This window comes from Dipodomys merriami, unplaced genomic scaffold (assembly GCF_024711535.1).
Source record: "Dipodomys merriami isolate MVZ:Mamm:240054 unplaced genomic scaffold, mDipMer1.0.p SCAF_2, whole genome shotgun sequence".
Lineage (NCBI taxonomy): Eukaryota > Metazoa > Chordata > Mammalia > Rodentia > Heteromyidae > Dipodomys > Dipodomys merriami.
In genome coordinates, this window is record NW_027203381.1 from 35,142,464 (window position 1) to 35,162,500 (window position 20,037).

Genomic DNA, 20,037 nt, shown 5'->3' on the forward strand with positions numbered 1-20,037 from the left:
TGGTAGAGCGCTAGCCTTGAACTGAAGAGCTGAGGGACAGCGCCCAGGCCCAGAGTTCAGGCCCCATGACCGGACCCCCCCAAAAAAAAACATTTAAAAATCTCAAATTGTGACGTTTTTTAGAAGCACAATGCATAAACGTTCTAGAGAAACTCTTTTTTAAATTAATTTATTTTTTATTTTTGGTCATGGGGCTTGAACTCTGGGCATGGATGTTGTCTCTCAGCTCTTCAGCTCAAGGCTAGCGCCCTACCACTTGAGCCACAGAGCCATTTCCAGTTTTTGAGAGGTTTATTGAGATAAGAGACTCACGGACTTTCCTGCCCGGGCTGGCTTTGAACTGTGATCCTCAGATCTCAGCTTCCTGAGTAGCTAGGATTACAGGCCGTGAGCCACTGGCACCCAGCTTAGGGAAACTCTCATAGTTGACGCATAGTCAATTTAAGTCCTTTATAAGACAAAAGGGAGGAACAAATTAACTATAAAGTACAAAACTGGACCCTGATAAACTACAGCTTCCCTCTCCACAACTTAGATATTGTGACATTTAATACAGGAATAAGTTATTTGAAGCTCCCTTCTCAAACCTTCTTCCATTAATTTCCTTTATTTGGAAAACTCTTTATGCATCTAAAATTCACAAGCTATTTTGTTCAGTATTGTATTCAAGAACTAACACATTATTCAGGACATAGTAGGTGTTCAAGAGAAAATAATTGATGGATTGTGGTATATTTTATTACGTCAATGAGATAGTCTGTCTATGCTTGAGATAAAGCTTGAGATTGTTTCCCTGAAGAGTGGATTGGCGGAAGGTTCTGTTCACTCTGAGACAATACATTCTGTTGTCCTTCTCTTTGTTACATCTCCCCTTCTGTCCTACATAAATAAAGATGTTTAGGACAATATGGGTGATACATAATTATAGTCCCAGATATTCCAGAGGTGGAAGGAGGAGGATTATAATGGGACCCTGCTAGGGCAAAAATGTGTGTGTATGTGTGTGGGGGTTAGGGGGTGGGAGGGTGTGTGTATTAAAAAGATTGGTTAAGCATACAGATTTTTTTTAACTTACTAAGAGAAACTTGATTTTTCTGCAAATCAACTTGAAAATCTATTGGCTTTTAGAAAATTTTAAAACCTGTTTTATATCTCAGAAACCTACTACTGTTTGATTTTTTTGCATCAGTCCCTGAACCATTCACATTTTCCTTAATACCTTGCATTGAAAAGGAGACATACGATTACATGAGAAACCAAGCTTATTCATTAAAATCCAAAATATTGTTACAATACACCTGGATCATAGAAACATTGTAATAGTTCCCTGAGTGTATGCCCTACTTTTAATTACTTTATACCAAAATTGTACTATCAAAATAATTCTCATAAGGCTCTCCTTTTCACATGTGATTATCCTCTTTCACTTTTTCCAACTTTATCTTTTTAATTTAATTCATTATTTTATAATAAAACTTTTTTTAAAAAATTAAAATCCACATATTCAGACACATGTAGTGTCTGGTAACATGGTCTTTTTTTTTTCTTTCTTGGTAATTGTAGGACTACAACCCAAGCCCTTGTATATAAGAATTCAACCACTGAACAATATTCAAGCATACTTTTTCTGTTGACCCTCATTTCCAACAAATTACCTCCTCCCATTATATTCGTCTTAACTTACGGCAAAAGTGTATCTGTATTACACATGTGGAACTTTTAGCACAAATTTATACCTTCCGAAAATATTTCTGCAATAGATTCCATTTGTGGACTTGGTCTAGCTCTGGAATCTAGCTTCAGTGTTACATATTCAAGGAATATTAAATAATATCAGACCAAATGTCTACACTCAGAAATAAGTCACCCTATGGGCCACTAGGCTTTGTGACAATAGAATGTCTGCCTTATTCCCAAGAATCAGTCGTAACAATATCCCCAGTTATTGTTAGGTTTAAAAAAATTACTGAAAGTCAACCAACATTTTAAATAATCAATAATATGCTCTTATTTTACTGAGATCTTTTATTTTTCTTCACTACTCTAAAGGTATTGCCAATGCCATTTTCAGAAGGCAGAATTTGCCACTATTTCCTGTAGTTTCAATGCTATAACGGAACCCAGAATGCATTCCACTTGTCAGGATTTCACAGGGGTTCAAGACTGAGTTCTTTTCAATAATTTATTCCAACACCTTGGATCCAGATAAATAGTCCCACCTAAATTCAGAGTAATCATAGTGTATACCTTTCTATCATATAACATTTGTCTAAAAGATTTTTTTATTAAATGAGATATGTGACAGATGTCACTGCAATTCTGATGTTACATTTCTAATCTTTTTCATATTTTACTCATGCAGGAAATTCTGTAATGGGTGGGGGAGAAACAGTAATTCTTTAGAAATTCCTTCCAGTGACATCATCAAATGTTTTACAGTTTGGAGCACTCTCTCTGATGAGAGCTATTGTCCCAGAGCGTTCTCTTGTAATGACAATTCCTCCTTGTCATGTGGCCACCTCTCAATACACTTCTGTAAAGAGATTGCAGTAATACAGGGATGCTTCATGACTTTTTTGTGGTTCTCTGTGGCTCCTTTTCAAACCTCCTATTTTTCACTCACTCTCTGTCCTAGCAGCCTTTCAGTTTGGAGAAAGATCCACTTGTTCAAAATTACCCATATAGCCATGCGTTGAATTAGTTATAGAGAAAGGATCTCTGTTAAAACTGAAGAGCTCCATGATAGTCACTCCCTGGCCTCCCAGAAAGCTGCAAGCAAAACTAAAGATATGAATGAGCTAACCATCTTTTATTAGTATAATTTATGAAATTTGTTTCTACTATAGCCATGCTACTTCTTACAAGGTTGTTTTAAAACTCTGGAATAAAATATTGTGGTATCTAAAATTTACATTGTTTATACAACTCAGATTTCATGTCACGATATAACCATTTTGAGTGTACTTATTTTTTAGAGTATTTGTATGCAGTGAATTCGGAAAAGAATCTAGCCCTTTTTAAAGCATGTAAAACGCTACACCTATAGAGAAGCTAATAAAAGTCCCTTTTTAAGCTGTAATGATTTTCATGGCTAAATAATAGGGCTTTAAATAAAAGAACTCTGTAATTAACTCAGTTGTAAATGAAGGCAATTTTTCGTGGGCATAGTTTGCAATATTTCTAAATACTCCAAATTTTTATCATTACTATAGAAATATAGAAAAGACTACTTATCTACACCTGAATCTTTGTGTTAATCCTCTATTTGGGAAGGCATTAAAATTATTTCCTTGATGAATTTTAAGAATATAGCATCAAAAAAACTAATATTATGACAAGAACTCTTGAAGAAATCTGAACTATTTGTTTGCAAAAACCAAAGGCACAATTACAATTCTTTTATGTCATCAGAAACCATTTCATTAGCTAAAATTGTGTGAAATAACAACAACCTTGTGACCCAAGAGCCTTTATATTTATTTAGCATCCCAGTCCCGAGGAAAACAACTAAAGCACAAGAATTTACTTAAATTTAAAAGGATCAGCGAACACATTCCATGTATTTTCCACTTCTAAAAATTTTATTTAATGGTATTAGTTATGAATTACACTATATACACAATTTTACTTAACAAATCATAGACTAATAGGTTGAGGGTTTTTATCTTAATAATACAAATAAATATATTTCCTCATTTCTTAAATAGCTAGAGTTATTACCTATTGCATTCATTGGCTTTACAAAAATAGAGATGGCATGCTTACAGCAGTAAATAGAAACACCTTGGATAATACAACATCTTGGATAAATAGTCCTATCTAAATTTAGAGTAATTATAGTGTATAACCTTATATGACATAATATTTGTCTAAAGATTTTTTTATTAAATGAGATATATGACAGATGTGACTGCAATTCTAATTTCATATTTCTAATCCCCTCTATTTCATATTTTACCTGTGCAGGAAATTCTGTAATAGGTGGAGGAAACAGTAATACAAGGTATATATTTAAAAGATCTCAAAACTGGGTGCCAAAGGCTCATGCCTATAATTCTAGCTACTCAAAGGCCTAAGAGCCAAGGATTCAAGATCCTGTCGGCTGGGACAGGAAAGTTCTAGAGATTGTCTCCAAAATAACCATCCAAAGCAGTGGTAGTGGGCTAACCCAAGTAGTGAAATACCAGCCAAGCAATCAAAAACAGAGCAGGCATGAGATTCTAAGTTCAAACTCCAGTGTTCCACACACACACAAATTACAGTAGTTTGTATTTCAGTCTTCAAGTTGTGAATGAAAACAAATATACAGTAAGTTTCACAAGAGAGTCTTCTTCATACTCCACTGACTGCAAAGAGTTTGGTTTTTGTTGTTGTTATTGTTCTATTCAATTTTATTTGTGTTTGTGTTTGTTTTCACTTGCACTGCTCAGGAATGGATTAAGAAAAGACAGGGCAGACTGGTGGGAGCAGAAGACAGAGAAAAGGCTTCCATTGCTGAAACCTGACCTTCCTGTCAGGCCAGCACCACTGCCAACAATCTCACAGTACTAGAAAAGGTATAGGAGGGAAAATAACCTAGACCTGAGTCTTAATCAAGGAAGATGTTGAAGATGGATTCCCAGGGAGCCTCCGCACAGAAGAGAAAGGGGTAGTTATACAGCAATCCCACAAGCTTCTAATGAGAAATTAGCTAGCAGTTCAGGCTTTAAAAATAAATCTTTGCAAAGCAAGCAAAAGAGCAGTCCTGTTAAGTGAATGCAAGGATGTTGCTTCATTTCACCCCAAATGTTTAGCATTCTGTGAAAAGCTGTTGATCAAAGGTCTTGTATTATTTTTAAACCAGAAAAAGAACATTTCATTTGGGTTCAGCATGTTTTTGAGTGAAAGAAAAAAAACCTAGCTAGAAGTCTTGACACACCTTTCCTATGATTCATATATATAGCAGAGGAAAGAATGGCAGAAATAATTAGGCCAATGATAAATTTCCCATCTATACATTCTTAAAAGGCACATCAAATCTTTTTGATCACATTGGTGTTTAAAATGTATTATTATTTTCTAACTAAATTCAAGGGTCATGACTCCCCCATTTAATCTAGAAAGGACATGCTTAACACCATGAGGCTTTCTTTACTGGAAAGACATTTTATGAAAACAGACTGCATGGGGAGATTAATATTAGTGCTTAAAGACTACTGACAGTGTTGCTATACTGATTTTCTACTACTTTATGAAGTATATGTCCTCTGGGAAACTTAGGTAGGTAGCAGAAAGTCCCAGATGTCAGACTGCAGACTAATATCTTTGTGGCAAATATCTACTAACTTGAAAATGTTTATTTCTGCTAGGGTCTTGGGCTGATAGTAGTTGGTATAAATTAATGGCTCTTTTGCCAGAGATCTGAAAAGTCCTGCTGGTCAAACAGGCAGATGCAAAAATGTGTCACCCAGAGCTCAGCCTTCTACTCATTCTCATTTCTGCCCAAACACTCCTCTTCCCTCACCTAAAGTGTCTAGGGTCACATTCAACATGGGTGATCTAACTTAAATGCATTATGAGTTAAATAACTGAAAAAGATTGTAAGAGATGCAAATTTAAAGAGATCTTAATCACCGGACAGTCATGTCCCAAACTAAAGACTTAGTATATGACTATATCATACATTAACCCAACCAGTAAGAGAATTATGCCATGAATATCTTTTGGACTCTATGCTAGAAAGTAACAATAGTGTTTTGGAATTGACTTTCAGTTTTCAATTTATATCTTTCATCAGTCAATTTAAGCCACTGAGTTTTGGGGAGTTTTTTCAAAAGCACCTTTAGATAACACTTAAAAATTTTTAATAGTATATATTCACTTTTCTGGACTTAGACTCATTCTCCAGTAAGATGTAATGTTTATCTCTTAATTACTGACTTGACATGTCTACACAAAGAGCTTCAATGTCTTATGGATCTAGGGTGCAAAACAGCAGGCTACCAGGAGGTGTCGCCATTTACATTGCCCAGTATGGACATAATCCCTCTCATAAATCCAGGCCTATATTTGATGCCTACTGTTGAATTGTGTGCCAAAGAAAGGAAGGAGAGAAAGAGAAATCATCCTATTCAGTAGGAGTTGACTTCAGATAATATTTTCTTTTAAATGTCAGCTCCCTATTTTATCAATTGCACCATTTGGAAATGTTATGCATCATTTTCCTTCAATATGGAACATTTTAATAATGAATATTTAATGTCACTCTTTGTCACCCTGATCTTTGAGTTGACACAAGATTATTGAATCCATCATTAAATCAGGTAAGTAATTTAAGTGCAGTATTTTATACTTGCACTATTTTGTAGAGAAATCTAAAATCCCTTAACAGTAACTTATGAAGAAGTAGCCTAAAATGTTTTGCTGTTCCTAATGAGAACCCAGCAAAGGTTACTGTCCTTTATCTTCTTTTCTTAGTTCATAGTTTGAGTCTGTTCTAGAAAACTGAAAACAATAAAAGTAGAAACAAAAAGAAAAGTTAATGGCCTGGATGTGTTTCTATTATATAACTGATTATGACTGCTTATGAACATAGATTCTAGCCTATAGGGTATATCACTATATCCCTACACAAGTATCCTATAGGCTACAAATGTATCAGAATCCTTATAGGAAAATCTACAACATAAATCTACTATTCCATTTCACATAATTAGATACAGCCCTCGGGAAATCTTACTGACCACTACTGTGTTCATTAGTCTCAATTATATCTTTCCAAAGGCAAAGGATTCAAGAAGTTTCTTCTTTTTCTTGTCAACTACATGTTTTTCTTTTAACCTGATGTGTTTGTCTGAGGGCCTGTTGGTGTTCTGTGGTGTTAGATGCCACAGAAACATTTGGTTTTTATGAACTAATTGGATGACTTTGCTTCCCAGAGCTGTCAGCTGGACAACTTTTTTGTTTTGTTTTGTTTTGTTTCAAGTGATAAATTCAATTGAAATAAAAATTCTAAAATTAGATAAATTCTGCAAGATGTCAGATCTAGACTACCACTAGTGATCAAGGCTTGAAGATTTGTTCCAAACTTTGGTCGCCTCCTAATGGCTGTTTCAAAAAGCAAGCCTCAACTCTACCCCATTTAGAAGCAGACACTTAAAAAGCACAGAAAGACAATGTTGATGGCTCTCTTTCCGTCCCTCCCTTGCCAACTGAAACTACCTTGGTTTTTTCCTGGTAGTTGTGAAAATACTACAAGCTGATAAAGTGTATCAGAGACTTTTTTTAATAAATTGAATATATCACAGCAAACTAAGACATCATATTAACTATGGATTTTGAGTTAAAGGATGACAAAGGTAGGAAATGTTCAATGAATAACAAACACCAAATATTACAAAATAAAAATCAAAGTTGAGAAAAAATGTTAACTAGGAATACAACAGGTTTTAGGTTAAAAGTTTTGCACAAAATTTAAGAATTTGACTTCAGAAGAAAATATTATGTTGTTGATGGTGTAAACACTTAGGAGGGCCATTTTTTAATATTTAATTGAGATTTTTAACCTTCATTACCTTTGATGATAATCAGTTAGGCTCTATCCTTTATAAGAGAGATAGATACTGGTAGTCACCTAAACTACAGACCTTAGGATGCAAAGGGATCTCTTAAAGCATGCAAGCAACTGGACTTATCTTAAAAGAAACACAGCATGTTAATTGGGGAAATACTTTCAAGCTGTGAGGTAGGGTCTTAAGTTAGCTTTTCTATGTTGTGTGGATCAGCCTTAAAGATTTAGTTCTCATTATGTTCTGAGGAAGTTGCTTTCCTTCAAGCAGGAGCTGTAAAAACTGGTCCATTTTCACCTCTAGCTGCGTCCAGACAAATGAGTTGTAAAACCTTATTGGAACCTTCCTCAGGATGTGCTCACTAGGGTGTCTCTCCTGCCCAGTATAATAGCTGCCTGGAGGTGAGCTTGCCTTACCTACAACCAGTGGGTCAAAGACAAAGATGTGATGCTGGTCTCAAATTTGATTCTCATTCTCAAGTTCTCCAATTTGGACACAACCTTTTAGAATATTACCTTTATTTGTTTATTTGTTTTGTTAATTTATGTTGATGCCAGACTTGAATTCAGGTCCTGCCCCTGAGTTCTTTTCTTTTCTTTTTTTCCCTCAGGGCTAGTGCTGTACCAATTTAGCCACAGACAGCTCCACTTCCAGAATTTTAGTAGCTCATTGGAGGTAAGAGTCCCACACACTCTCCTACCCAGGATAGCATCGAACCACAGTCCTCCACTCTGTCTCCTGAGTGGCTAGCATTAAAGGCATGAGCCACTGGCAATCAGCTGTAGAATACTAAAACTTTACTTTTTAATGTAATTTCTGCATAAGTAAAAATTACCTTTTCTGTCCCTCAAGTTAATTGCAAGTAGCTGGTGTTTCACTGTAAGGAAAAACTGCCTAGTCTACACAGATTTCTTACAACATTATTTGAAAATTTAAGTTCTGATGAAGCAATGATGGACCTCCCCGCCCCCCCCCAATACTAGATTGTAAACTCAGGGCATCAACTTTGCTTGCTCAGCTGACCACACCCTTAGTCTTGAATTTTGGTAGTTAATTTCAAATGGAGATAGAGACTTTATACTGATGAATAATAAGATATTAAGTTCAACTGTATAAGACACCAAATGAATCATAAAAGGTCCAAATTAAGTGAAAGCGAAGAGAACCTAATTATTAAATCATGATTCTCAATGACAAGGTAGTATAAAAAAATGGGATTACTTCCTCTCTAAGAACATACCATACCATTTGGGGCAAGTAATAGTAAAGTCATATATTAATCAACATACATGAATACAATGGGCTTCCCCCAATGACAGTTACTTTTACTAAGACATGCTAGCAAACATGTGTAGTATGAAAAGAACAAAAAAATGAATATAATTGTACCAATACTGTAGTTTCAGGGAATTCCTTTCCCTTCTTCTATGAATCCCAGGTGTGAATATAAATATCATTAACTTACATTTCTTACTGTTTATTGGCAACATAAATCTACTCATGTTATGTAGACAGGTACTTCATTCTGGATTGATTTAGTTAGTGCAAATTCAAGTGGAGTACATTAAGGAGAATGAACCCCTACGGATTGCTTCAGCATATCTAATACTTTGAAAAAGGTTTTCATAACTACAATTAGGTTATGTTAATGCAAAAAAAAAACCATTTAGAATTCCTGTTAAAATACAGGAAATTATAGGGACTCAAATAATAAGTTAGGGCCTGGTAATTTGTGGAGATGACACTATTTCTATTAGAACATTAAAATTTGAGGGGAGAGTCTTTTCACCAGCTTCTTGAAGGGTTGAGTTCCAATGAGATTTCTAAGCTAAAAGCCCATCAAACATCTATCACTGATCTGGGTCTTTGTGGAGAACAATGTGTATCTCATCCTTGGGAAGGGGTAAACTTACAATTCAGATAGAGAAATAAGAGTTGGCAGTTATTCAGCCTCGAGAAAATTGCACAGGTTGACTTCTTTCCCCTTAGTTGAGGAATAAATCATGGAAAGAACCTTGGCAGAAGTCAATAAGATGAAGCCACCAGCAGAGTGCAGTGTGGCTTGAGCCAGATTCAGCGGAGAAGATTCCTTGGACAATTCATTCCCAGGGCAAGAGTTCCATTTGCAAAAGTGGAAGAGGCATCTGGTGCAATCAGGGAGTCACACCTCTGTGCCAAGGATGGGAGAAGGTTAGAGGAAGTTTAGCTAAGAAGTCTTAAAGACTGACTTGGAACTCATGATACCAGCAAATTGAAGCAGGACTGAGTGGCATGTTAAAAGCCTGGAGAATTAATTGAAATGCTGCAGAAGAACTTGGACATAAATGACACAGACAAGAACAAATACTGAAGGAAAGGTAACACTGATGAAACCGAGCTAATGTAGGAAGCAAGAAAAACAAAACAACTTTTGAACAATCAATAGAGAAACACACACAAAAAAAAACCAATTTTCTATCAAAGAAACTATTAGAGAGTCACTACAAGTTCTTGGAATTCAAAAATATTGGTCAATTCTCAACAGAAACCCTGGAAGACATAGTTAAAGAGATCTCTGAGAGAAAGCAAGCATTCTAATATTTTGAGACATCCTTGGGAAGTGTTTTTCAAAGACATGTTTTCAAGGGATGTTGGGAACAGTCTAGTGGCTAATGTTGCTAGGACAGCCACTTGCTGAAGCAGCAGTCCTAGAACTGAGACTAGTGACTCATATTCCTAGTAAACTGTCTAACTTGTGGATGACTTATCAAGTGCTGTGCTCATGGGAGAGGTCAGAGTGACCTTCTCTGGGAGAACTGTAAGGTGGATCTTCTTATCAACTCTGAATGCTGAAGGTCTATCCCCATGCTCGGCCTCAAATTCTACTTCCTGGTTTCCAGTGCAACTCACTCTGAAAAACAGGTTAATTTGTTTTGAACAATCACTAAGATTATGACTTTTCCAGTACCCTATAGTTTGTCACTCTCATTCTATCCATATCATCAGCTCCTTTCTGCTTTGGAAAGCACATACTTCAAGAGCTTTTGCCTTCTTGCTGGATAGTTGTGACCTTTTGTCCCAGACCATCAACAGACTCTTCAAAGGCCTCTTCCCTCAAGTTCTCTTCTAAGGCAGCCTTTAAGATTTTCAGATTTTGTCTAGGTTGAACAAACAAAGTTTTCCAAACAAACACAAGTTTGTTATTGCCTGTCATAAGAAATTTAGGAATGAGAATATTGCCATCATCACTTGTAAAGATGTCTTTGAAAACCTTTTCTCAAGGTTGACTTATAGTAATTCCCCCTCCCCACCAGAGATAATCCATATCTGCAATAATCACTCAGCTCTTTTGAGCTACAAAGTAAAGAAAGGGTCACAGAGACATATATTATAAATTCTTTAATAAATGGATATGCTGATTTTTTTACATTCACTTTAAAATCCAGGCATATCTACTTAGATAGCACTATCATATATGGAAGAAGTATAATGTATGAACGATTGTGATGTTTAATGATATAATTTTTTGCAGCTATCTATGAGTGCTGCCTTTGTGATGTGAAGGATAAATATGTTACTCCTAGCATTTGCAGGTAAGTGGGAGAAAAGGAGAATAATTTAATAAATACTTAGAGGCTTATTATGCTCATTGTTAAAAGGTAGCTTAATTTGAGATGCATGACAATTGTTCCTTTTATACTTGAATCCACCCTCTTAAAAAATAACATGTCTTTATCTAAGATGTCTCTGAAAAGGATTAAATTAGTTTTACTGTCATTTTCTTAGCTTGTTCAGCATTCTCATAAAGAAAAATGACATTATTTTTGTTCTATAACTAATATATATGTGTATATACAGAAATTGAATGGAGTGGAATGTCTAAAATTCTTGAACTAGGCAGAGATCTGGGAGGAGAAATCTAGACCTAATACTGTTATCAACTGACTCAATTTTTATTTATGGAAAAGGGTTTGGTCTCTCTAAGTTCAGACACTAAGTATATTTCACTATCTTCCAAACACTGACATCTGTATTTCAGAACTTTCCTGAAGGCAGATCTTACTTTTAAAAGTTCATAAAGGCAAACCTTTGGCCGAGCTCAACATTAGCAAAGTCAGTGTTATTTGTCTTATTTCCTCAAGACCTGCTCATCTTGAAAAACAGGACTTTGTCTTTTAAGTAATCTAAAGTGACATTACTTAGTCAATATTCATATTATTGGTTCAGAAATTCGATTTCTGGGATATCATGGAAATTGTATTTTTCTGAATGTAGCTCATCTTTAAACAGGAGTTGTGAGATCAGAAAACTAGAATCTTGTCGGTGAAGTGACTCAAGAAACAGTAGAAGCCAAGTTACCAGGAGAAAAGGTGTAAGTGAAATAAATTTTACTTACGATCTTGTTGTTTTGCTAATTCATGCGGTCACTAACTTCAAAGTGAGTTTGTTTTTCAATATATAAAACAATATATTTACAGTGTATATACTGATTTCTAGGAATATTTCTGTATGTACAACTTGTTTGGGGCCATACTGTAAAGCCATTCTTTTTGAAATTTCTTAATCAAACTCTCTATTATTTACTCAGCATTATGCTCCATGTTAAAGACTTTATGTCTATCGATGTTGTTATGAGCAGAACTGGAAGAAGAATGAAGAAACTTCACTGAGAATCTTAAATAACTCTGCTTGGGATCCTCTATGGAAATCAGTATATTAAATATACATAAATTAAATGCTCAAGCTCAGCTGTGTTCCACTGGGTTCCTGTAAGACTTTCCTAAGAAATATTAGTGTTTTACACATTTTAGAAACAAGGAAGAGCTTTACAAATGTTAAGACACTTAAGATCATAGAACTATGTCTACTTGAATCCTTAGTCCCATGTGTTTATTATATTCTCCTACCTTCTTGGGTCTGGTGTAAATAGTATCCTCAAGCATACATAAATTTAAAAAATAGCCAGATTTTTCCTCCAAGATTGGAAGAGTTCATTGCTTCTCAAGAATCAGATGAATAGATGGTGTGTATTTACTAGTCAAGTTGTACCAAAGAGATGGATCTTTAAATTCCAGAGTCATGCCATGGTAGGCCAGATGATCAAATTAAGAAGGGCACAGGAGCCCGGTGTCAATGGTTCACGCCTGTAATCCTAGCTACAAAGGAGGCTGAGATCTGAGGACCATGGTTCAAAGCCAGCTTGGGCTAGGAAAATTTGTGACTCTTATCTCTCATGAACCACCGGAAAACCAGAAGTGGTTCTGTGGATCAAGTGGTAGAGCTCTTATTGAGCTGAAGAGCTGAGGGAAAGCACCCAGGCCCATAGTTCAAGCCCCATGACAGACAAAAAAAGGGGGGCACAGGAGAGAACTCAGATGTTTGCATTTTCTTGTATTTTTTTTAAACCTCTATCTTGGCTCTTGTAGTTGAATTCTCTAATGTTAATGGGGATCTTCAGAATAAGGCAAAAAAAGTTAAGTATCTCTGGGAAGAAGAGAATTTGTCTCCCATTCTACATTCCCTACCTGCTGAGCTGGTTTCCTTGCAATATCTTTGAAGCTTCTGGAGCACCTAGCTCCAAAATGAAGGTTTACATAGATCATGCCTGAAGTTTTACTTAGAACATTCAATAACTTAAGGAGAGAGGAAGCAGGTCAGCATTATGGAAGAATTGAGAGTACTTTGTAAGGGAAAAGGAGCAAACTTAACTTTCTCTGGAGATTGGAAGAGAAGGAATGAGTGTTCATCCAACGTTTGGGAAGAACTCTCCGCTATGTGTCGGAAACACCAGCAACTGTAGGTGGTATCTTGGAGGTGTATCTCCAGAGGATGTATGAAGGAGAGGAGACTACACACTAAACCACTGTGAGGCACTTGTTTCTAAAGTGAGGACCTTTTGTACAAACACCCACTCGATCCATCTGTACAATTAGTATCTTTTGTCTGAGATAACAGAACAAAATGTGGTTCTACATTGCCATTCTATTTTAAAATGAATTATGACATCTACATAGTATGGAAACTCTTTAAGTTGTAGGTTAACATTGAATTCAGACTGTCTATTGCTTCAACACATTCACATCTGCAGAACTATTACAGGAAATCAGCATTCCATTGGTCAAAAGTCAATTATTAGATCATTCATTCATTCATTTGTGCTCGTGCTTGAACTAAGAGCTTTTGTGTTCAAGACTGACACTCTGTCATTTGAGCCATATCATATCATTGCTTCTAGCTTTTTAATGGTTAATTGGAGATAAGATTCTTATGGACTCTTCCTGTCTTGGCTGGCTTTAGATTTCAGCCTTTTTTCTTTTCTTTTCTTTTTATTTTTTTTGTCAGTTATGGGGCTTGAACTCTGAGCCTGGGTGCTGTCCCTCAGCATTTCAGCTCCAGGCTAGTGCTCTACCACTTGATCCACAGTGCCACTTCTGCCTTTTTCTGCTTATGTGGTGCTGAGGAATTGAATCCAGGGCCTCATGCAGGCAAGGCAAGCACTTTACGACTGAGCAACCTTCCCAGCCCCAGATCTCAGCCATATAAGTAGCTAGGATTACAAGCATGAGCCACAAGCACCCAGTTAGATTGCTTTTTAATATAAATTTAGGCTAGAATTAATTCATATTAATTTTTCCTGTTTCCTTCTTCCCCACTTCCAATACCAACTGGCTGTTACAATATGAACAAACAAGGTCCCTCTATTTGTGAGGTTGTACTGGTTATATTGGCTCATGCAAAGCCAGTCTTTAGATAAGCAATGTTTTGAGAAGGGATTAAAAAGTTGAAGGTCTGATTGGACACTTCCTCAGATAAATGAATGGCTCCATCAGATGGTATTGGATATAATGTTATGCAAGTAATGATGTGCTAGATGCCACAGTCAACACCATATCTACTTTATTATCATCAAATCGAAGTACAAAATTTCTACGAAATTAATATTAGGCTAGCCTATATCCAACATTGATTAGCAAGATTTAGCAAACCAGGTAGGTGATCATATTAAAACCAGAGAACTCAAAACAATTCACAACCATGGAAATATGACAGGCATGCAAATAGATTTTTTAAAACAATGCTGCACGTTGCTTACCTGAATGATTAAAAGAAAAAAAAAACAACTATTGAAATCAGAAAAATAGCTGACAAGACAGCCATTCCAAAGCATAACTTCTACTCTATAATTAGAGCATAATTTATAGGAGATGTGATATTTAAAGTTTCAAGCAAATCACACTAACAAGCAGTAGTTACTCATGATAAATTTTACTGTCTTTAATCATGATGACAATAAACATCAATGGCCATTGCTGGGAGGATTGAAGATACCCGTAGACCCCATATACAGGATCACAGCTTAATTTTTAGGCATGGTAATGAGCTCCATAAATCCCATTTCTCACAATGGCAAGCATATCCCTGTACAGCTATTATTGTACTCTTATGCATGACTCCCTGAGACTAAATGTTACAGATTCACTATTGCAAAGATAACTTTTAGCCTATTATCAGTAGTGTGACAATAATATCTAGCAAAAAATGGAAGAGAAAAATAAGCAGCTGAGGAGCACATTAGCTAAATCCTTCATTTCATCTTTAAATTTAATAAACATAACTTTTCTTATTATTTTGAGAAGAAAATCATGGGAAAAATTAATTTCATAAAATGGCTTACAATATTATGTTTTAATTAAAATTGAATAAACCTCCCAATTAATATTAAAATTTTAAAAGCCTCACCAGCCATAATGCATTATTAAAAGCTGAATCAGTTATGTCAAAGAAATTAGTACTTGATTTCAGTTTTGTCATTTGATTCTTAAGTGATCAAGGTCTCCAAACTCAAATTCAAATAATGTTGGCATTTGCTCCAAGACTAAGAGTCAGCACGAAAGCTGTGTTCATTTATTGCAATAAAATCACCTATATCCCAAGTGTTGAAATGCTTACATAAAGCATATATTTTATTTACCTGGAAAAGCTTCAGGAAAATATAAAAGTTCCAGAAAATTGATTACCTCATCAAAATCAACTGCCCCCCTTCGTGGCTAAAATGAATGCCTGTGACTCAAACTTGTAAAGTCTTTATGTCGCCTACTAAATCCATATCATAAAGGAAGAAAGCAAAAATCCTTGACTCTTTCTCATCATCATTTTATCTCTTAGGTAATCGATGAGTCTGCCTGTTTCTGTGTCTGTCTCTCTCCTTTTTGGGGGATGGTGCAGGAAAGAGTTAAAAGTCCTTGAAATTGTTTGCCCAGAATACCATGCAGGGGTAAAGACCTAAAATGCGAGATGTCGGATTAAAAAGAAAACACAAAACAAAACCAACCAAACAAACCCAGCACAAGTCCCCAACTACAAGATGGGGAAAAAAGCAATCAAAACCAAAACACAAAACTTGAGCTGTTCCAGTACATTGCAAGAGTGGGGGGGCTGGAGAGGTCGGGCGCCTGAGACCAACGCCGGCCTCCATCTCCCCGGACAGCAGGTCGCTCTTGGCAAAAGCTTTGGATAACAATGGCCAAGTATTAGTTTGCTACGTTTGCCCCAGCCTGGAAAAATAATCTGGAAAGAATAACAAAACAGAGAGGCATGCTTTAGGGTACTAAGGAGGCATCCTTCCTCTCCCTCCAATTCTACTTCCCCACCAGTGGCCAAAGATGAACCCATCAAGTTCCCTTTGCAAGTTATCTTATTTTCTGCAACCCTTGCACCTGCTGGGGAAGTGCTGGGTGCACCCCAGCCATCTGTCCGGGGGGGTCTTCCCCTCTCCCCACCGCAGGTTGCAGCAATAAACACACACACACACACACACACACACACACACACACACACACACACACACACACACACACACACACACACACACACGAACGATCGGGGCGCTTCAGCCAGGGCGGGGGCGGGCGGCTGCCGCGGATCCGGCCCGCAACCACCGCAGCTTGGTGGCCTCCCATTGGCCGCGACGCAAGCCGGGGCTCAGCGGAGGAGGGAGGCGGGGGCGAGGGCGGCGGCGGCGGCAGCAGCAGCGGCGGCGGCGGCGGGGAGGGGACCGGAGCGCGGAGCGGGCCGCGCAGCCTTGCAGCGCGTGCGGGCGAGCGCGGGAGAGCGGCGGCGGCGGTGGCGGCGGCTCGCCCAGGTCGCGCTGGCGGAGGCCGAGCACGGGCTGCGCAGGCGGCGGGCGTCCGGGGGGCGGGAGGAGAAGCGCGCCCGTGAGCGGCGCCCGGCGAAGACAGGCTGACGGGTGCCGGGCGCCTAGGCAAGCCGAGGGCCGGCCGCAGCCAGGGCTGCGCGGGACGGAGCCGCAGCGACAGCAACTGCGCTGGGGGGGGGCCCTCGCCTCCTTCTCCCCGCAGGGTCAAGGCCAGGCAACCATCTCCAAGTGGCTCGGGGGAGCTAGAGAAGCCGCCCCGTAACCCCTACGCTGCGGACGCAGGGGCGGCGGGGGCTGCTGCCCTTTGTGGGCGCAGCGCGCACGGCTCCGAGCGCCCTCCCCTGGCGCTCTCCCCCGCTACCCTCCCCCCCCGGCATCTTCCTGTGCACCGTGCGGCCCTGGAGAGGAGTCTCGGAGGAAGCAAACCCCGGAGCTTGAAAGCTCGCCTTGAAGAGCTCCTGGGGAGCGCCATCCGCTCCACCTCCACCTCCGCATCCTACACCGGCCCCGGTCCTCGCCGCTGCATCCCTGGCGGCTTCCGCTGTGCTCCGGGCTGGGGCACAGCCGCCTGCGCTGCCACCGCGGCCGAGCGCGCGCGCGCACACACACACACACACACACACACACACACGGACACACGCACACCGACGCCCGCGCGCGCGCGCACACACACACACACACACACACATACACACACACACACGAACTCCCGCCCTTCTCCCCCGCCCCCTCCCCGCCTCCTCCCCAGCTCCTTGATCTCCCGGTCTGTTTTATTACTCCTGGTGCGAGTCCCGCGGACTCGGCGGCCCGCTATTTGTCATCAGCTCGCTCTCCATTGGTGGGGAGAGGAGGCCGTGGAGCAGGGGGTGGGGTGGGGAGGGGAAGGGAAAGGGGTGGAAACTGCCTGGAGCCGTCTCTCCGCGCTGCTGTTGGTGCTGCCGCTGCCTCCGCCGCCGCCTCCGGCTCCTCGCTCTCGGCCTCTCTCCGCCTCCATGTGCCGGATAGCGGGAGCGCCGCGGACCCTGCTGCCGCTACTGGCGGCCCTGCTTCAGGTAACGCGGAGGTCCCCGCGGGCCGGGCGGCGGGCGGGGTGGGGCGGGCGGCGCCGGGTCCCTTTGTTCCCCGCGCCGCTGCGGGGCCGGGCTGCGCACCCGGGAAGGGAGGTGCAGCACCGCGCGGCCGGGAACTGCGCAGGCACGAGGCTCCGGCCGGGTGCGCAGCACGGCTGGCTGGGGCCAGCTGGCCGGCGGGGGTGGGGTGGGGGCTGAATCACCGGTTCCGCGCGCCCCCCCTCGCCCCATCAGCTCTGGGGCCCCCAGAGAGCTCGCGGTGAGGGGGGGGGGAATGTCCCCAAGGCAGCACCAAGGCTGAGGCAGAACTCTCCGGTTTTGCAGTTTGCTATGTGCCTCTCGCCCCTGGCATTGCACTTTGATCTTTGTTCAGTTTGGTTTCTTTCTTTCTTTTTTTTCCGGGATGGGTCGTGAGTTTGCAGGAGGAATGCTCACTCCAGTGTCTTAGTTGCGGGACTTGCCTCCACCCCACCCCACCCTGGCACCGCGCGCCTCCCGCGGCTCCGGGGCTCTGCTGTCCTATTGTCTTTTCGCCAGCTCAGAGTTTGCCTTCTCTCTCTCTATATATATATGTATATTTTTTTCCTTTTGCCCTCACAATTTCCAACGGAGATCCCACCTGGAAAAGCCTCGATCCCCAGTCCCAAGGAGAGTCTGCCCGCTGGTGCCTGGGCACCCAGCCCCTGGTGGCAGTCGCCATCAGCTTTCCAGCCGGCCAAGAGGGGAGAAGTTCCGCTACAGGGGTTTTATTTCTATGTCTCCCGCTCTGTCCCGCTGCCATGCCCCGAGTGTGTGTCGGGGGCGCTTTCGCCAGAGCCCTCCTCACTTTGCGCTCCAGAGAGAGAGAAAGAGAGCGAGCGAGCGTCAGCCTTTCCCTGGACTTTGGAGGAGGCTTTTCAGCGGCTGGAAGCACCTGCTCCAGGCAGATCACAGGTTCCGCCCCATTCTGTGTTAAGTCGGTCCCTGGCCCTTGGCTTGCTCCGTGCCCAACTTTTTCGATGTGTCCCCGCACCCCCTCCCCAGAGGCCACGGGGTCTGCGGAGGGGTCCCGAGGAAGCTGCGGGAGAGAGGTGTGTGCGCGCGGGGCAGAGAGATCTGCGGTGGAGCCCGGTGCGCACCGCCCTGAGGAGGACAGGGAGGTCAGCGAGGTGGCAGCCCCGACAAGTGCGGGCGCGGCTCGGAAGTGCCGCCGCGCGGGGGCTGGGAGTGGGAGGTGGGGACAGATGGTGCGGATCGCCTCTCCCCGCGCCCTCCCCAAAGGTCTTTACGGGTCAGGGCCAGGCGCCCTCGGGCCTCGGGGAGGCTGTGGGCGCCGGGGCAAATGGGAGCCGGCGCCCGCGGTCTCTCGTGCTTTACTCCGCCTCCCCCTAGAGGGGTGTGGGCCGCGGCCGCGCGGAGCCGCGCGGAGCCCTGTCCATGGTGCGCCGTGGTGCGGCGCGCCGGGCCCTGCCTAGCTCGGCTCTCTCGGGTCGTCCTTTTTCCACTTTGTGGCTCTACTCTCTTGGGCTTTAGCTCTTAGGCCGCCGGCGTCCGGTCCTTCTCCCTCTCCTTTCTTAGGTTTCTCCTTTTGTTCTTTGCTCTCCTGCTGGTCTTTCTCTTCCCCTTCCCCCAACCAACCAGTCCCCCCTCCTTCTCCCCCCCATCTCCCGCCACCCCCCACCCTCCACCCTCAGTCTTCCCTGACTCTGGGATTTCCGAACTGTTAGACTAGACATTTTTGGTCTCTGCAGTTTTGGGGGAGTGGATGGGATTCTTTCTAACTTGGAGGAGGGGAGCTGCCAGTCACTTGCTCACAAAAGTACCTCCTGTTATAAAACCGCCCTTTATTCTCCTAGCGCACACTCCTCATTCTTTTTCTTCTTGTCACTTCATTTATTGTTTCTTCTTTTAAAAGCGGGGTTTTTTAAAGAGGTTGGGCTGCAGGAGAAGGTGGGGGAGCACTTCTTCCAGTGATTGAAGTTAGGAAGAAGACGAGACAAACTTAAGAAATCCTATGTGTATTATATTTTTAACAAAGGAGATGTTATATAAATCAAGAAGCAGCTTTAAACACGTTCGGGTTATACATCACTGAGTGGTCTTCCTTACAGACAGTAAATCCCCAGGGTGAGCCTAGCAGTAAATGGCCATTTCACTAACTTTTTGACCTAAATGTAGGATCTAATCGACAACTGTGCAGTCAAGTTCGGACAGGAGGCAACATTTGTTCGTGATCAGTGCAGTGGAAAATCTAAGTGGGGAGCGAGGTGTGAATGGTGGACGTTGTTTTTGAGCCTGCTTTATG

The 20,037-nt window shown here is 41.4% G+C and overlaps 1 protein-coding gene across 1 annotated transcript in view; it reads left to right on the forward strand.

Moving 5' to 3' along the window:
• The first annotated feature begins 17,582 nt into the window (after positions 1 to 17,582).
• Cdh2 (cadherin 2) overlaps positions 17,583 to 20,037 on the forward strand; it is a 227,472-nt gene continuing 225,017 nt past the window's right edge. The window contains exon 1 of the mRNA XM_070029401.1: positions 17,583 to 17,735. Within this exon, the coding sequence (XP_069885502.1) occupies positions 17,676 to 17,735 (60 nt within the window). The 5' untranslated portion in view covers positions 17,583 to 17,675. The remainder of the gene's footprint in view (positions 17,736 to 20,037) is intronic.